Genomic DNA, 16,356 nt, shown 5'->3' on the forward strand with positions numbered 1-16,356 from the left:
TCCTCCTGCTGCTTTTCTGGCCCCCCCAGTTTCCTGCTGAGGGGCAGCCGGGTGTAAACCCACGAGGCACAGATTTCTCTGATTAGGCAAGGCCAGGCAGCCTCTCCCCTTTCGCTTTCAGCCGCCTCTTCCCCTTCCCCCGGGCAGCCCCGGCACCCGCCCCGAGCGCAGCAGCCCCGGCGCGGCATGGAGAGGGGAGACCGCCAGTCCCTGGTGAGGAAAACCAGCTCCTCGTACCGCACCTTCCCCGAGAGCACTGCCAGGAGGCTCGACAAGGAGTACCTGAGGTGAGCACCAGGCTGGGGCCGCAGGTGGGCTGTGCCCCCCATCCCCAGGGTAGTGGGGAGGAGCTGTTCCATATTCCGGAGTTGCTTTGAGACAGGATTCTTCCTGCCCGAGGTGGGGGATGAGCCCGCTTGGAAGTGATGGGTTTGGGGGGCACGGGGGCTTTGAAAGAACCTTTCCCTGGCTCTGCTGGGATGAACCTGCTGTGTCCGTGGGGCCACCCAGCTCCAGCTTCTACTTTTCTTGCCATGTTTAACGCCCTGAAAACTGCCTGGCACAGAGGGCAGCACCTGTGGAGCAGGAGCTCAGAGAAACCCCGCCAGCCTGGGGCTGTGCAGGAGCATCAGGCTGTCACCAGAGCCTCGGCAAAGGCTGGGGGAAACAGGGTTTAAGTTTCTGCTGGCACCCAACTCGTCCTTTTCTCTCCGTGCCTCCCTCAGGAGCCTCCACAACAAGCGGCTCTACCTGGCTGTGTTTGCCGCTGTCCTGGGCAACTTCAGCTTCGGCTTCGCCCTGGTTTATCCTTCCCCCGTCATCCCTGCCCTGGAGGCTCATCCCAGCCCTGCGCTGAGGCTGGACCAGCACACAGCGCCCTGGTTCGGGGTAAGGAGCGCGGGTATCCCCGCCAGGGTGGGGCAGAGCCGGGTGGTGCCAGGCACACAGAGCCCTGGCTCGGGGTAAAAAACGGGGAACAGGATGGGGCAGAGCCAGGGGATGCTCTGAGGGAGTGCTGGGCTCACACAGCACCCTGGTTTGGGATAAGGAGCTGGGGGACAGGATGGGGCAGAGCCGGGGGATGCTCGGGGAGATGCCCAGGGGATGCCTGGGGGATGCCTGGGGGATGCCAGGGGGGATGCCCGGAGGGATGTCCAAGGGAATGCCATGGGGGATGCCCGGGGGATGCCCGGGGGATGCCCGGGGGATGCCAGGGGGGATGCCAGGGGGATGCCCGGCTCACACAGCCCCCCTGCACGCCCCGCAGTCGGTGTTCACGCTGGGAGCGGCGGCGGGCGGGCTCAGCGCGATGCTGCTCAACGATTGCCTGGGGCGCAAGCTGAGCATCATGTTCTCGGCTCTGCCCTCGGCGCTGGGCTACGCGCTGCTGGCCGGAGCCCAGGGGCTCTGGATGCTGCTGCTGGGCCGGGTGCTGACGGGCTACGCCGGGGGAGTCACCTCCGCCTCCATCCCGGTAATGTGCCAGCGGAATGCAGGGCAGGAGCTGCTGGGGATGAGCTGGGGGTGCAGGGCAGGAGGTGCTGTGGTGCCCTGGGTGAGCTGGGGGAGGATGCTGGAGCATTTTGGGGGAATCAGCAGAGCCCCAGGGCTGTGTCTGGGTGAGTGGGGATGGGGAGGATGCAGCAGCTCTGCAGCTCTGGCTGCTGTCAGCCGAGTTGAGCTCCTTGGTGCTGGACTTCCTCGCCTGAAGGAAAGACAAGGCAGGTCCCCAGCCCCTGCTCCTCCCAGCAGTTATTTCCTCCCAAACACCACCCTCGTGTTTCACACACAGGGCAAGGAAGGAGTTGAGTAACACCAGCACCTCTTTCCAGTAAGGAACTGGAGCACTTCTCCCACACCAGGGGGAGGAGGGCAGTGGTGCTGCTGGCCAGACTGGCCTCTCCTCTGGCCAAATGCAGCTGGACCCAACCCTGAGAGGGCAATTCCCCAGCAATCTGGGTTCTCTCTGGTCACAGAGTATGACAGAGCTGACAGAGGGCAGGAGCAGGGGGTGACAAGGACATGCTGCAGCTCTGTGAAGTGTGTGCTGTCCCTGTGCAGGTTTACATCTCGGAGATCTCCCACCCTGGGGTCAGGGGGATGCTGGGTGCCTGTCCCCAGATCATGGCAGTGCTGGGCTCCCTCGTCCTGTACGCGCTGGGCAAGTATCTCTGGGGGTCCAGGGCAGGGCTGGGGAGGGGGAGTTTAAAATAAACAACCTTTGTTCTCCCACCACCACCACTGTGCTGAGGGGCTGGACAGGGCCATCCATGCCCCTTGCTTTGGTGTGTGTTCTGAGGGAGAAATCCACAGCCCACATGGACCTGTGGCCATTGCTGTGCCTGCACATCCTGAGGTTTTGCCATGAAGGGTAGCACACTGTGCATCACCTGCCAGGACATGCTCTGCTTTCTGCAGGATCTTGCTGGACACTCTCAAATTTGCTGGAATTTCCCCATATCATAGTGCTGGGAAATGCTGCTGTAACAGGAGAGAATACAGTTTTTATTATTATTACTATTTTTCCTGCTAGGTTTATTAAATTAAATCATTGGGAGGCAAGGCCAGGACAGCCATTGCTGAGTGTTTCCCCCAACTGTGCTGCTCTGGCAGGGCTGGTCCTGGACTGGCGCTGGCTGGCCGTGGCCGGGGAGCTGCCGGTGCTTGCCATGATCCTCCTGCTCTGCTTCATGCCCAACTCGCCCCGGTTCCTGCTCTCCCAGGGCAAGGAGGAGGAGGCCCTGGGCTCCCTGTGCTGGCTGAGGGGTGAGGACACAGATTATGCCCGGGAGTACGAGCAGATCAAGGACAGTGTGAGGAAGCAGGTGAGGAAGCTCAGCATGGGGAGATGTAACATGAAAACTGCAAAATTCATCCCCTGGGCAATGCCTGAGCCATCCTCTGGATGCCAACTTGTTCCCAGGGGTGTTCTCACTTTTTTTTCTGCCTTTGTGCCCTCCAGAGCCGTCGGGTTTCCTGTGCTGAGCTCAAGGACCCCTTCCTTTACAAGCCCATCCTGATCGCGGGGGGAATGAGGTTCCTGCAGCAGCTCTCGGGGGTCACCTGCATCCTCATGTACCTGCAGCCAATATTCAAGAAAACATCTGTCATCCTGGTGAGCCCTGCAGTTCAGCTCCTGCCTGGCCTTCAGTGAGGGTTGCCCAATGCTCCCAGTTCCCTACAGACATAAAACTCTTTTATTTAAAAAAGGCTGTGGGAGGATGGGCAGCAGGACTGGCCCCCTGTATCCCTGCCCCTCCTCTGAGCTCCAGGCCCATCATCTCCAGTCTCCTACTGGGAGAACAGCCTTGGCCAAGACATCAGCAGCTGTAGGAATCAGTCCCTTCCCCCAGCTCAGTTTCCCCACTGTTTTTTTGCAGAAACCAGAGTATGATGCAGCTCTGGTTGGCCTGGTACGTCTGTCTGCTGTGGCCATTGCTGCGGTGTCAATGGACAAAGCTGGGAGGAAGATTCTCCTCTTTGTGTCAGGTATGGCTCTCTCCACTTCCCCCACTCTCTTCCCAAGGGAAGCTCTCATTGAAGGATATTCAGGAGCTCTGCAAGTGTGCAGGAGTGGAAACTTCAGCCCTACAGTGCTCAGGAAGGGAGGCAGGGAGGTTTCTGTCCCTTGGTGGTGGTTCAGCTCCTCAGCAGAGGCATTCCCAGGAGCCTGGCATGGAAAAGATCACTCACCCATCACTCTCACTGTGCTGCTGCCTCTCTCCACAGCTGGTGTCATGTTGGCCTCCAACCTGACCATGGGTTTCTACATCCACTTTGTGCCAGTTTCTCACAATGGCACCGTGGCCAACACGACCCTGGTGAGCTCTGCCAACCTCCCTGCTGGACCAACAAACTACATCACCCTCATCCCCCTCCTGGCAGCCATGCTCTTCATCATGGGTAGGTGCAGAGAGCACAGGACTGGCCACCAGCCAGGGGAGGGTGCTTCTCATCCCAGGCAGGGTGATGTGGAGCAAGAAAATTGGGTTTGGAGTTGGGAGGAAGGCAGATATCCCTGGAAGAGCAAGGAAGGTGGCATCTGCAGTCACTTTGAGGAGTGACATGAATGGGAGGGATAATGGTTGCTGGGGTTGCAGGGCAGGATTGCTCAGGGCTCCTCTGCACTCCTCAGTGCCTCCAAAGCCTGAGCCCTCTCCCTGCTCCCCTGCAGGTTATGCCATGGGCTGGGGCCCCATCACCTGGCTGCTGATGTCAGAGATCCTCCCTCTCAAAGCCCGTGGGGTGGCCTCGGGGCTCTGTGTGGTGGTGAGCTGGCTGACAGCCTTCATCCTGACCCACTTCTTCCTCCCAGTCGTGGTGGGTACTGCCCAGGGGTGTCCAGCAGCCCCTCCCCAGCCCCTCTCTTCACCAGCTCACACCTGGTTTCTGCCTCACTTTCCAGAACACCTTTGGCCTCGAGGTGCCCTTCCTGTTCTTCGCTGTCATCAGTGCTGGGAACATCCTGTTCACAGGCTGCTGTGTCCCTGAGACCAAGGGCAGGTCCCTGGAGCAGATTGAGTCCTTTTTCAGGACTGGCCGGAGGTCATTCCTGAGGTAGGAGCTGCCCTTGCCCAGGCTGGTGGGCAGAGCAAACCTGTGCTGCTGGAAGTGGAGGCTGCAGCTCCCCGTGGCAGAGGAAGGGGCAGCAGTGATTATTGTGCCCTGGCTGTAGAAGTTGCCAGCTGGAACTTTTCCTTCTCTTCCTGTCACCCAACACTACCTGCTGCTCTCTGCACAACCTGTCAGTCCTTGGGATGCCCAAACCAGGGCCAGGTGGGAGATGAAAGTGTCCTGGAAGAATAATGGTGTGGCTGTGGACAGGAGACCATGGTTGTCCTTTTCTCAGCACCATGAGAGTCTGAGGGCTTGGCTGGAGCTGAACTTACAGCTGGAACCATTCTGGCAAAATGTAGCTGCAAGAATAAAACAGTTTTCCCTCCAACTGCAAGATATTGTCTGATTTGCAGAGAAGGGAGGGATGGGAGAAGCAGAGCAGGACTGGGACAAGGGCACCACAGCAGCCTGCAGCTCCCCAAGGAGCCTCAGGCATTCAAGAACTGTGAAAGAGGCAGAGCCAGATCTTTTGTATAAAAAGCTGCCACATTTTATTGCTCTAAAAACACACATTACACTAGAAGCCTAATGAACAAGACCAAATACAGTTCACAAAGAAAACCCAGGACAAAAGAACAGCAACAGACAAACATTGAGCTGTAGTGCAAGTGGTTCCCTGTGGGAAAGACACAGTGAGTACTGACAACACTTTGTGCTGGGGTGGGGTTTGACCCACCCACAAAAGGGGGGTGGATGTGCCTCCACCTCCATCACTTGGAGATTTCAACTGCATAGTTAGTAGCAAATCAGTCTTACCCCTTTCCTGCGTGTCCTGCAAGATTAAGAACTTTTTATCATTATTTTTTAGAGCTAACCCGAGGTAAAACACGGCTGCAGGAGGTGCTTATGGCTGTGAGGAACAAAAGGCCTTGCTCAGCCCAACCTGACTCCTCCCAAAAGGGCAGAAGCACAAAGGCTGGGCTGGGACAATGTGCCCAAGGTTTGTCCAAGCTCCTGAAGTGCACTGGGCACCCCGAGGGCTGTTCTGGGACATTCAGCCTGCTGTCACAAGGAAGCACAGGGTAAAACAGTGTGTTTGAGCCAGCCCTCCAGATGTGCCAGCTGCCACTTTGGTCTCCTGCAGCAGGAGATGAGAAATCACCTAAGAGAAGATGTGCTTTATCACAGCATTAATTCAAAACAGCCTAGGACAGAGGGAGAGTGGTGGGCCAAAATAAAAAACACAGAAAACATTCAGTATTAAACCTACCCTTTGCTGCTGAGACCCTTTTCCAGAAAGATGTTCAGCCCTGGCTGGAGCACAACTTTTTCTAAGCATGGCCTGACTGTAAGAGGTCTCAAGGGCCTCTGGTTTCCACTGACCTCCTGAAGATCAGGATTTCTGGCAGCCCTGTGCTCGAGCATTCTCTTTCTCACATGGCTATGGACCAGCACTTGATATCTTCACTTCAGTGAAACCCTTTCCCTGAAGAAAGTGGATTTTTTTTCCTGAGGAAAAAAATGACAGAGATGAATTGAGCTTCTCAGGGCTCAGCCTAAGGAGGAAATGCCCCACTAGGAAATGAGGTTGGGCTCTTCAGCTCCTGAGAAAACCTCACTGGAGGAGCATTTTCTGGGTCATCTCCTTTCTTCAGCTTAGCAAGTCTGAGGGCTTTGGAGTCTGAGAAATCACAGTGGCTCTTTCCAGAGGTAGAATGGTGTTTTTATTCACTGCACACACACAGAATCAATGGGTGTTACAAGAGCAGCTCCAGCCCAGAGCAGTGAGCTCTGCTGTGCCCCAGGGGCCATGGAACTGCCATGCACGGGTGGCAGAGGCATGGAAGAGTGGCACAGAGCATTAATGCTGCCCTGGTGATGCTGTGTGACAGCCCACTGCCCCCCAGGGCACCCTCAGTGCCAACACCTCGCTGTCCTCAGCACATCACCCACGCTGAGCCCTCACATCATCCTCTGCCCAAGGTCTGGGGAGCAGACCCTGCCCCACAGAGCCCTGTGGATCAGCCATCCAGCCTGAATACCCCCAGCAGGGGTTGGGTTGAGCCTCTGAAACCTCCAGAGCAGGGTTTGAACTTCATTTGTCCTTGCACAGCTCCAAGCACCCCGAGGGTGCCTCTAAACACAACTAACAGCCACCATGCACTGGCATTTAACTACAGTGATGCTACTACTCTAAACTCCCTCCTATCCCCACCAAACAGGCCCCCATGGAGGTGAGGGTGTCACCAGCCTCTGCCTTGGTTCCAGCTGCACCAGACAGCCAAAAATCCCAGGGGTTCCCATGCCAGACCACCCCTGGAGCACAGATCTGAGACACCTCCAGGTGTGACAGGCACAGACACTCCCAGCACTGTGGCCAAAGGTTCCAGCTCAGCTCTGTCAGGGCAGCCCCTGAGACCCATTTTCACTTGGGGCTGAGCTTTGCCACTGCCCATGGTGGCAGATTGCTGCAGATTTTCCCTTGCCTCAGCCCCAGGGTCAGAGTTTGCTGCCACAAAACACACTGAGACAGCACTGCTGGGACTCCTGACACTAAAGCTACAGCAGAACCACTCACAGAGCAAAGCTGCCACTACCAGAGACATTGACATGCATCAGTCTGCAACATTCCTCTACTAAACACTACACAGCTCCCCACACCCCCCCAAAGTCAGAGTTCCTCAGGCAGGACTGTGCCCCTGCACCACCCACGGGAATATCCCCCATTCCTCCTGCAGCATCCATCCCTGCAGGGATTGCATTCAGCACCAGGGATCAGCCAAGGGCTGGGAGCCCCAAACCACCACAACTTTTATGGGAAAAAGCTACTTTTATGGAGAAAAATCCAGGCTGGTGGTGCCTGCTCTGCATCCCAGACAAGGGCTGTGGGAGCAATCCCAGTTCAAAGGCTTTGCACAAAAAGGGGTGCAGAGCCCACATCCAGCTGCAGGGGCCTCTGGAAATCCTGACTGCTGGGAATCCTCCCAGCTCCTGAGCTCCAGGGAAAAAGCAGCAGCTCACAGGAGCCAGCAGCTGAGGAAGGGCAGGGTCTAAGGAGAGTTTTCAGCATGGACAGCATTTCTCAGACACAGCACAGCCCCTCTGTGCCCAAGGATTCAAACAGGGACACACAGTGCTGTTACAGCCCAGTTTCCTCCCTTCTCTCTCCCAGAAGAGAGGAAAACACAGTTTGTCATGCTTGTGGTCCAGAGCAAGACAAAGGGGTCAAAGGACACCACACTTTGAAGGCTGAAATTGGATTTTGCAGCAGCCAGGGCTGTCCCTGGGTTCAGAGACCCCTGGTGAAATGAGGCAGCCCTGTGAAGGACAGGAAACAAAGCACTCCTTTCTCCTGTATCCCATCCCAAAAAAATGAGTCCCATCAAAATACTTAAATAACTAGAAATAAATTATTTCCCTTTTTTCCTAATCAAAACAAAAAGTAACCATATAAAAATCAAATAAATTATAATCCCCAGGACAAACTGTGATGAGAAGAGGGGGATCTGGATTTAGTGAGCAGTTTTGTACTGCATAGCACAAAGCAAACAGAAAACACAAAGTGAAAACCACAGAAAGAGCTTGGAATAGCAAAATAAAACATCCCAGCTGTCCACACTGGAATGGTGCAGCCTCCTCTTTGTTTGCACAGGGAGGATGTGCCACCTTCCCATATAAAACCAGCTCAGGATTGATGCAAAAAATCCCAAAGGTTGTAGCAGGCAAGCAAAGAGCAGGTCCCTTCCCAGAGGGATGCAGGGAGGTAACAGGAGTCCCAGGCTCATGAGGCAGGAATGCTCTTGCACATCAGTGACCCTCACACCAGCAGAAAGTCCCACTTGGCTCAAGAAACAACATCCTTTCAGCTGAGGTACAGCAAGTATTGTTTCCTTTCTGCCCTAGTAAAAGAGTGAAGCTTAAGAAAATGCCCTTATTAAGACAAAGTAATTAATTCTTATCATTCAAGTAAATCACAGTAACTGCCTGAAGCTGCATCCAGAGAAAGCAGGGACTGTGCTCTGAAGGTCCCAGGATCTGCCCAGCAGATCTCTCCCCTGCAGAGATGGATTTTATCTTTAGATGGGTTTTTGCTGGAAGTCCTTTCCTGTGCAGTGATGCCTCCAGTGCCCAGAATTAAAACAGTGGAAGAAGACAAAGCTTAAGCACCAGGGGGTTTGTAAAGCCTGGGAAGAGCCATCCCAGGGAGGGCTCCTAAACACGTGGAACCTGCACTGGCAGGTCCTCTGTCCCTCCTCACCCATCCAGAGGGCAGTTCCCAAAAGAGCACTCCAAAACAAAACAAACCAAAAAAAAAAAAAAGGCTGAGAAAGCAGCACTCAGAGAGCCAGCACCTCTGACCTCCGCAGGAAATAATAATAATAATAAAATTAAATTAAATACAAAATTAACAAATAGGGGCACTGTGAGATGTTGGGTTGAAGGTTGAAAAGGAGTGATGTGCTGAGGTCTGGCTGCTGGTGTGAGGAGAGGACACAGCCTGCCCCAGCCCCTGAGATTTCCAGCTGCTGCAGCACCCAGGGGAATGGTGGTAGCAGGGAGTGGAGAGCACAGAGGGAAGGGCAGAGAGGATTTCCACCTCTTCACCATCCCAGTGTCCAGGAGATGCTGCTCCATGTCCTTCAGAGAGCCTGTCCCTCCAGGGTGCCTGTGAGCTTCTCTTCATCCATCTGCTTCTGCTGCTGGTGGATCCTGGCGTAGGAAATGGCATCTCCCCTGTGGAGAGAAGGGACAGCACGGTGGGGATGGCACAGACTGTCCCCAAAGGGGCCTGGCCCTCTGTGCCAAGGGATTCCAGGACTCACACACACCACATTGCTGGCCCTCTCCAACCCCCAAAGCTGCTCCCTGCCCCACCCAACAGCTGCAGAAAGAAGAGAGGAACCCTCAGCACAACCTGCCAAAACTCAGAGCTGCAGCAACCCCCAGGACCTTCCCTTGCAGGGCTCTGAGATGAGGGAGATTTCCTCTGGCTGCATTTGCACCCCAGCACAGTTTGTGCAAGAGGAAAGCAGAGCAGATGGGGCAGAACTGGAGCTCTGGAGCTCCATCTCCCCCTTCCCTGCCCTCCACCAGCAGCTGGATCCCCCTTGTGATCATTGACAAGTGATTTGTGCTAATCATAGAAGTTTTGGAGTTTGTATAAACCAGGATACTTAAAATAAGAAAAGAACGTGGAGCTAGATAAAGGGAAATATATGATTAAACCCACTCTGTTTAAATCCCCCCCATAATTTTGTATATTGAATGTTGTATACCAGTTTGTAAAAGAAAAAAAAAGGGGGGTTTTCCATAATCTGAAAGGTTTTTTGCAGAATCAGATTTCCTGCCTTTGTGTGATCAATCACAAACTATCTGCTCAAGAACAGGCTTCCCACTTCTTCTGTTTTTTACCTACCAAGACCAGATGGTTCCATGACCAATTGTCCCAAAAGCTGTCCCACGGAACTTTGGAACTTTCTTTGCCCACCACTGCTTACCTTGCAGAATTATTACAACAAAACAATAACAATTATTGATTCCTACAAGGAAAATCATCCTATAAAAAGGGAGCTGCAAACCAGCTTGAGTGGAAGAGTGGAGTGGGTGGTGACCCCTCACATTTCCCCAGCGCTGCTTGCTCTGTCTATATGAAATAAACCAATCTAAATTTTGCTGAATATCGATACTTTGTCTCTCATGTATATCACCCTTACTTCTTCCCGAGGGCGGACAGGCCGTAGAGCACGCCGGTGGCGAAGGCGATGGCATTGCCGAAGAGCGTGGTGAGCGTCAGGCTGAGCAGCACGGGGAACACGGCCATCCTGCGGGGGGGACAGCGCTCAGAGCCCCCTCCCCAAACCCTGCAGGGGGGGACAGCGCTCAGAGCCCCCTCCCCAACCCTGCAGGGGGGGACAGCGCTCAGAGCCCCCTCCCCAAACCCTGCAGGGATGGGAACACGGCCATCCTGCGGGGGGGACAGCGCTCAGAGCCCCCTCCCCAAACCCTGCAGGGGGGGACAGCGCTCAGAGCCCCCTCCCCAACCCTGCAGGGGGGGACAGCGCTCAGAGCCCCCTCCCCAACCCTGCAGGGATGGGAACACGGCCATCCTGCGGGGGGAACAGCGCTCAGAGCCCCCTCCCCAAACCCTGCAGGGGGGGACAGCGCTCAGAGCCCCCTCCCCAACCCTGCAGGGGGGGGAACACGGCCATCCTGCGGGGGAGACAGCGCTCAGAGCCCCCTCCCCAACCCTGCAGGGGGGGACAGCGCTCAGAGCCCCCTCCCCAACACTGCAGGGGGGGACAGCGCTCAGAGCCCCCTCCCCAACCCTGCAGGGATGGGACAGCGCTCAGAGCCCCCTCCCCAACACTGCAGGGGGGGACAGCGCTCAGAGCCCCCTCCCCAGCCCTGCAGGACGGCTCCTTCCCCCTCCCCATCCCCGCAGGACGGCTCCTTCCCCCTCCCCAGCCCCGCACATCTCACCCGCAGTAGAACGCCGCTTTCTGCCAGGCGCGCAGCCGGTCGGCCCGGGCGGACACGGCGCTGGCGAACTCGATGAAGTGGCAGCAGAACGGAGCCTCGCACAGGAACAGCACGAAGGCGTTGAGCCTGCAGGGATGGAGAGCAGAGTTAATCCGACAACCCCCAGCAATGCCCCCAGCCCCACACAGAGCACACATAATAAATATATAAATACATTTAAAACACGAAATGCATATTTAAAATATATGAAATTTATAAATATATAAAATACATAACTATATATTAAAATATAATAAAATATATAAATATAAAATAATATAGGAAATATAAAATATATAAAATATATAAAATATATAAAATATATAAAATATATAAAGTATAAAAATATAAAATATATACATATTAGAATATAAAAATAAATATATATATATTTTAAATATAAAAATATATTTAAAGTATTTTTATATAAATATATGAAATATAAATAAATAAATAAATGTAATAGTAAAAAATATAAAATCTCCACCAGCCTGATGGAGCAAGATCTGGCATTTCCCCAGAGCCTGATGCATGTTTTACTCCCATCACTGCCCAAGCAGGGCAGCTCTCCCCCCTCAGTGGGGTCTGGTTAACATCACCTCCCTCCCAGCAGGAAAATGAAGAGAAACCCCACTCACATCATCCACACACCAGCAGCAATGTTCAGGGGGTTGATGGTGACACAGTTCCAGAGACCAGCAAAGGCACAGGCTGCAAAGAAAGAGGCTCCCAGTGACCACCATGACCAACCCTTGGCCAGCACTGTGGGCACTGCATGGAAAGGTCTGGTGGCCCAAAGGGAGCCTGGAAGGGAAGAGCCCTCCTCTGGTATCCTTTTGTTCTGAGTGCTGTTCCAGCAATTATTTCCCTTGTGTAGAACAGTATTTTCTTCCTCATGGAGTCCAGGATGTGCACCTGGATTTTATGTGCCAAGGAATTACTGCTTTGTCCCAGGGCAGACAAGCAGTGCCAGCAAGTTCCACCTCTGAGCAGCACAGGGCAAGTTCAGCAAAAACATGATTTGCACACAGACAAATAATAAATTCAGCAGAGGTGAACCCAGCCTCTGCCACTCACTGCTGATTCTGTGCAGCTACAGCAGAGATGGGTAGAAAAGAGCCAAGTTTGGGTCTGCACTAATACAGAAGGAAGTGAATAAAGCCCAAAATAACCCCAATGTTCTGGCTCTGTAACTCAGGGAGAGGAACCAGGCAGCAGTGACTGAGCTGAGCTGCATCCACCTCCTTGCTGCCTCATTAAACTTGCAGAGTGTTCCTGGCACCTGATACTGCCCTTCCCTGTGCCAGTGCCAGAGCTGGCACCAGGAACTCGAGCCCAGGTGGGAGGGCAGGAGACACAAGCTCAGTAAACAACTTCACACTGCAGAACTCCAGCTAAAATTAATTTTACAGCCCTTAAAGCCTTTATTGGGGATGATGGAGAGGAGGAGAGTCCCTCTCTGAGGGTGAGACCAGCCCTGGGTTGAGGATTCTGGGTGTCTGCTAAGGGGATCCCTGAGCAGCCCTGACCTTCAAAAGCCTGGCACATGCTTGCAAGGTTTCTTTTAAGCAGTCTCTGCTGAATCCTCAAAGTTCCTTTAAAAATAGTTATCCTTGTTGACCAGGCTGGGAAGCAGAATTGCAGGCAGTGACAGGACAGATTGAAGGTCATCCCACAGTCAAACGACCTCCTGGTCTTAGGAAACACCAAAAAATGTTATTTTTTAACACTTCCTAGAACTAATTCCATAGAACCCAAAATCTTTTGGAGGGTTCTTCAAGAACAAGATCAGCTAGCAGGGGGATATGCCAGAGGATGTGCTCATATCTGCACCTTACAACTAGCAGAGCAGCAAAACCTCTCAGCTATCCCCAAAAACACAGCCAGGGTAGGGGCAGGACCCTGCTTTGCTGAGCAGTGTAGCAAAGCACAGAGGTCTGGGCAGTTCCCAGCAGGTCTCCACCACACAACAAACCAAAGGAAGCAGAATGTTCTTTTCCAAGCAAATTTGTTTGTTTTTTTGTTGTTTTTTTCCCTAATCAAACCAACCAGGGGTTGTTTTGCCAAGTTTCTGGATTGGTTTTGTCCCCAAAGAGGAGGACTAATGACCCAGCAAGCAGAGCTGAGCAAGCCCCACGTCAGCAGGAGCAGCAGGAAAGGAGTCAAAGGTTTGGGATCACAGGAGCACTGCCCCCAGAGCTGCTGCCAGGAGCCACAGAGGCACAGAACAACTCAGTCACCTTGGGCCTCCTTTGCAGAGCTGCTTGTCCCACAGCAGCCTGGTACATCCTTGTCCTGCCTCAGGGGCTGATCCCACCCCTGGCAAGCCAGAGATTTCTTTTTAAATTATTTTCTTTTTGAGCAGAGGCCTCACAACAGGGTTAAAATGCAGATAATGCTCAGTGGCACGTAAGCTATGGGAGACAGACACTTCTACCATTTGTTTAACTGCTGTCCCATCTTGAATCCCTGAGGAAGCACAAATAACTGGGAGCTAAAATGAGGGGGGAAGGACACCCTTCCCTACAAAGGCTCTATTCATTCCCAGCAGCTGGTCACTGTCCTCAACACAAGCCTATTTTTGCTCCTAGAGCATTGTACAAAAGCCACAGACTCTCCTCGTCCCATTACAAACAGAAACACAAGGGAGAGAAGGGACTTGGCCAAGGTCACCAAGCCAGAGTGTGCAGGAGCCAGAAACAGATCCTGAACCTTGTCTGTCTGGTTCTTGCTCCAGCCCTTGGATTTTTCTGGCTGAAGCAAGCTGTGGCTGCAGGTGTTTGCATGTGGCAGATGTTGTCTGCTGGTCTCACCTCCACTAACGAAGTTTCTCTTCCTTTCTGAGGGAATTTTTCATTCTGTAAGAAATAACCCAGCCCTGTAGCAGAATTACAATCCAGTTGCTCACAGTCCTTATAAGTGAGTTCTGTTCTTTCAGTGAGCTCTGAGAACAGCAGCAAACTTCAGCCTTGCTGGTTTATTCATCACCTCCTGTCCAAACCATCCACCTTCAACAGGGTGAACAAGCAGCATTTTGAAAAGGAATGTTGGTAGCACTGGCCACTATTTTTTTTTTCCACAGTCTCCCTTTTCCCTATTCATAAGGAGAGTTTGTGCCTCGCTCTCTGCCTCTGATAAAGAGACAGTCAGGGCTCCAGAGCCAGCTGTCACTCCCCAAATCTTTGGCAAACCCTGTTAAGAACCTGGCTCTTCTTCCAAAAGCTTCTCCCAGACTCACCCAAAGACATAAAACTCTCATCTTTCCTGTAAAAACAAGCCACGGGGTCGCAGAGCTGTGAACAAAAGGTTGGGAAAATAATCCAAGTATAATTCAGCTGCTTTGAAACACGAAGACAGAGAGGGGGAAAAGAAGAAATTTGCACTTTCAAGCCACTCATGAGCTGCTGTAGCACGAGGCTGGCAGTGCCACCAGAATGACCCACCAGCTCTTCACCCTCCATCACATCACCCTGAGCTCTGCATGGGATAAAACTGCAGGAAAAGCACTGAGGCTCCAGCTACAGCCACAGCCCGTGGGAAAGGAGCTGCTCCTCTGAACCCCCACCTGGGACCTGCTCCACAGACACTTCCCAGCTGGTTCTCCTGGCTGCTGGCCGGGCCAGGAGTGCAGGGGCCTCTGGCAGGGCACAGTTCAGCCCTGTGTAGGAGCAGTCCCTCCAAATCCTGTCACACCTCCAGAATTTCAGCACCCAGCACATGAAACGGTGAGAGCAGCACATGTTTTACCAGCCTGGCCAAAAAGGGCTGTCAGGAGCCTGCTCAGGGTTGCAAATGTCAGCCCCAAAAACGTCGTGGGGTTGTGCAGCCCAGTCCCAAGGCAAAAGGCAGGCATGGGAAGGGGCAGGGGGAGAGGGTGATCAGACACAAAGCTCCAGCTGATGGAATAAATCAGGGCTGACTGCACTGGCTGAGAAACCCTCTTGTTTAACTTGAAGTCATGGACCTGAAGCAGAAGAAATTCTCCATCCTGTGCTCTGCAGGAGATCAGACTAAGCGGTCATAACAGTCCCTCCTGCTTTTAAGAGCTATTAATCTCTCCACAGAATGTAGCAAAACAGCACTCCAGGACAGGCTGATTTCTGGCAAAGTTGCTGAGACTCTTTCCCTGGGAAAATTTTTTTCAGCAGCAGGTAATTCTGAGCTCAGCCAACTCACTCTGCGTCTGCAGCTCCGCTCTCTGTGTCCTACCAAACCCCTTAAAAACACACAGCACAAACCAAAACCATTCTTCACCTTCAGTAAAACCCAGGGGCAGGCCTTCTGCAATCAGCAACAGGAGCAATGGGAAACATACTCTGCCAGCCAGGACTTGGGGGGAAAAACAAGTTGCAGGAATGTATTAACACCCAGAAGTCAAATAAGATAAACCAAACCCTGTGGCCATTCTCCCAGCCCTGTCCTGACCCCCTGAGCCTGGTGCTCATAGAAAAATTATCTAATTGGCCTGTCCACAGCCCTCCTGCAGCATCAGGACCCAGCTGCTGCTCCCATCCCTACCAGCAGTGCCACATCCGAGGAGAAACTCAGGGATTTGCAGATTGCCCGTGCTGTCCCCACTGCTGGGTGCCAAAGTTCAGCAGGCTCAGCGAGCACCCAGAGCTGCACCCACCCCGCTCCAGCCAGCGCTCTCCCTTCTGCCCCAAACACAGCACAGCAGCAGCCAGGGCTGGCACCGACCCATCACCCCAAATGGCACAGCCCCAGGAAGGTGGCAGGACCCCAGGCCAGCTGTGTGCTGCAGGAGGGGCAGGCAGGGGAGGGGATACTCACACACGCCCCCGATGACCCCGGCGATCCTGCAGAGCCACCTGTACCACCAGGTCATGCCCTCGTCGCTGCCCGCCGCCTCGGGGGCTGCTGCTGGCAGCTGCTCATCCTGCGAGCTCATCTCCCCCCGCTGCCGGGGGGCTCAGAGCCCTGCTGAGCCCCCCAGGTGTGCCCCCCTCCTGCAGGGCAGCCCCTGCAGCCAGGCCCGGGCCGGTGGCCGCCTGGCCAGGCAGGGCTGTGCCCCCCAGGGCTGACAATGGAGGGTGGCTGGCTGCAGGGCGATGCCAGCGGCCTGGAGCTGCTCCACTGCTGGCTCGAGCTGCATTGTGGGTCCCCCCCGGCAGCAGGCAGGGCTTTGCCTTTGATGTCACTGCATTAAAAAGCTGTGGGCAGAGCTCTGCTGGCTGTGCTCATCGGCACAGGCACAGCCACGCACCCCAGGCCAGGCACAGCAGAGCTGGGTGCCCCCAGAATCGCTGGGTGTTGTCCTCC

The 16,356-nt window shown here is 54.0% G+C and overlaps 2 protein-coding genes across 3 annotated transcripts; one reads left to right on the plus strand and one right to left on the minus strand.

The window, feature by feature from the left end:
• On the plus strand, positions 1–4,948 carry SLC2A6 (solute carrier family 2 member 6). Of its 2 annotated transcripts, none has more exons than XM_079323909.1 (10): positions 1–287; positions 726–888; positions 1,268–1,474; positions 2,062–2,161; positions 2,614–2,825; positions 2,963–3,115; positions 3,381–3,489; positions 3,730–3,903; positions 4,175–4,269; positions 4,406–4,934. In XM_079323909.1, exons 1-10 carry the CDS (start codon positions 187–189, stop codon positions 4,559–4,561), a joined length of 1,470 nt encoding a protein of 489 aa, XP_079180035.1. In that variant the 5' UTR covers positions 1–186; the 3' UTR covers positions 4,562–4,934. The 2 variants fall into 2 exon arrangements, with proteins under 2 accessions (XP_079180035.1, XP_079180034.1); XM_079323908.1 differs by having other exon boundaries at positions 6–287; positions 4,175–4,320; positions 4,406–4,948.
• A 4,205-nt stretch (positions 4,949–9,153) lies between these two features.
• CACFD1 (calcium channel flower domain containing 1) lies at positions 9,154–16,033 on the minus strand. The gene is made up of 5 exons (XM_079324407.1): positions 15,868–16,033; positions 11,715–11,787; positions 11,038–11,163; positions 10,272–10,379; positions 9,154–9,291 (listed from the first exon to the last, which is right to left on the minus strand). The coding sequence occupies exons 1-5, from the start codon at positions 15,983–15,985 to the stop codon at positions 9,198–9,200; spliced, it is 519 nt and encodes a 172-aa protein (XP_079180533.1). The 5' UTR covers positions 15,986–16,033; the 3' UTR covers positions 9,154–9,197.
• Positions 16,034–16,356: the final 323 nt, after the last annotated feature.

This window comes from Erithacus rubecula, assembly GCF_903797595.1.
Source record: "Erithacus rubecula genome assembly, chromosome: 21".
Lineage (NCBI taxonomy): Eukaryota > Metazoa > Chordata > Aves > Passeriformes > Muscicapidae > Erithacus > Erithacus rubecula.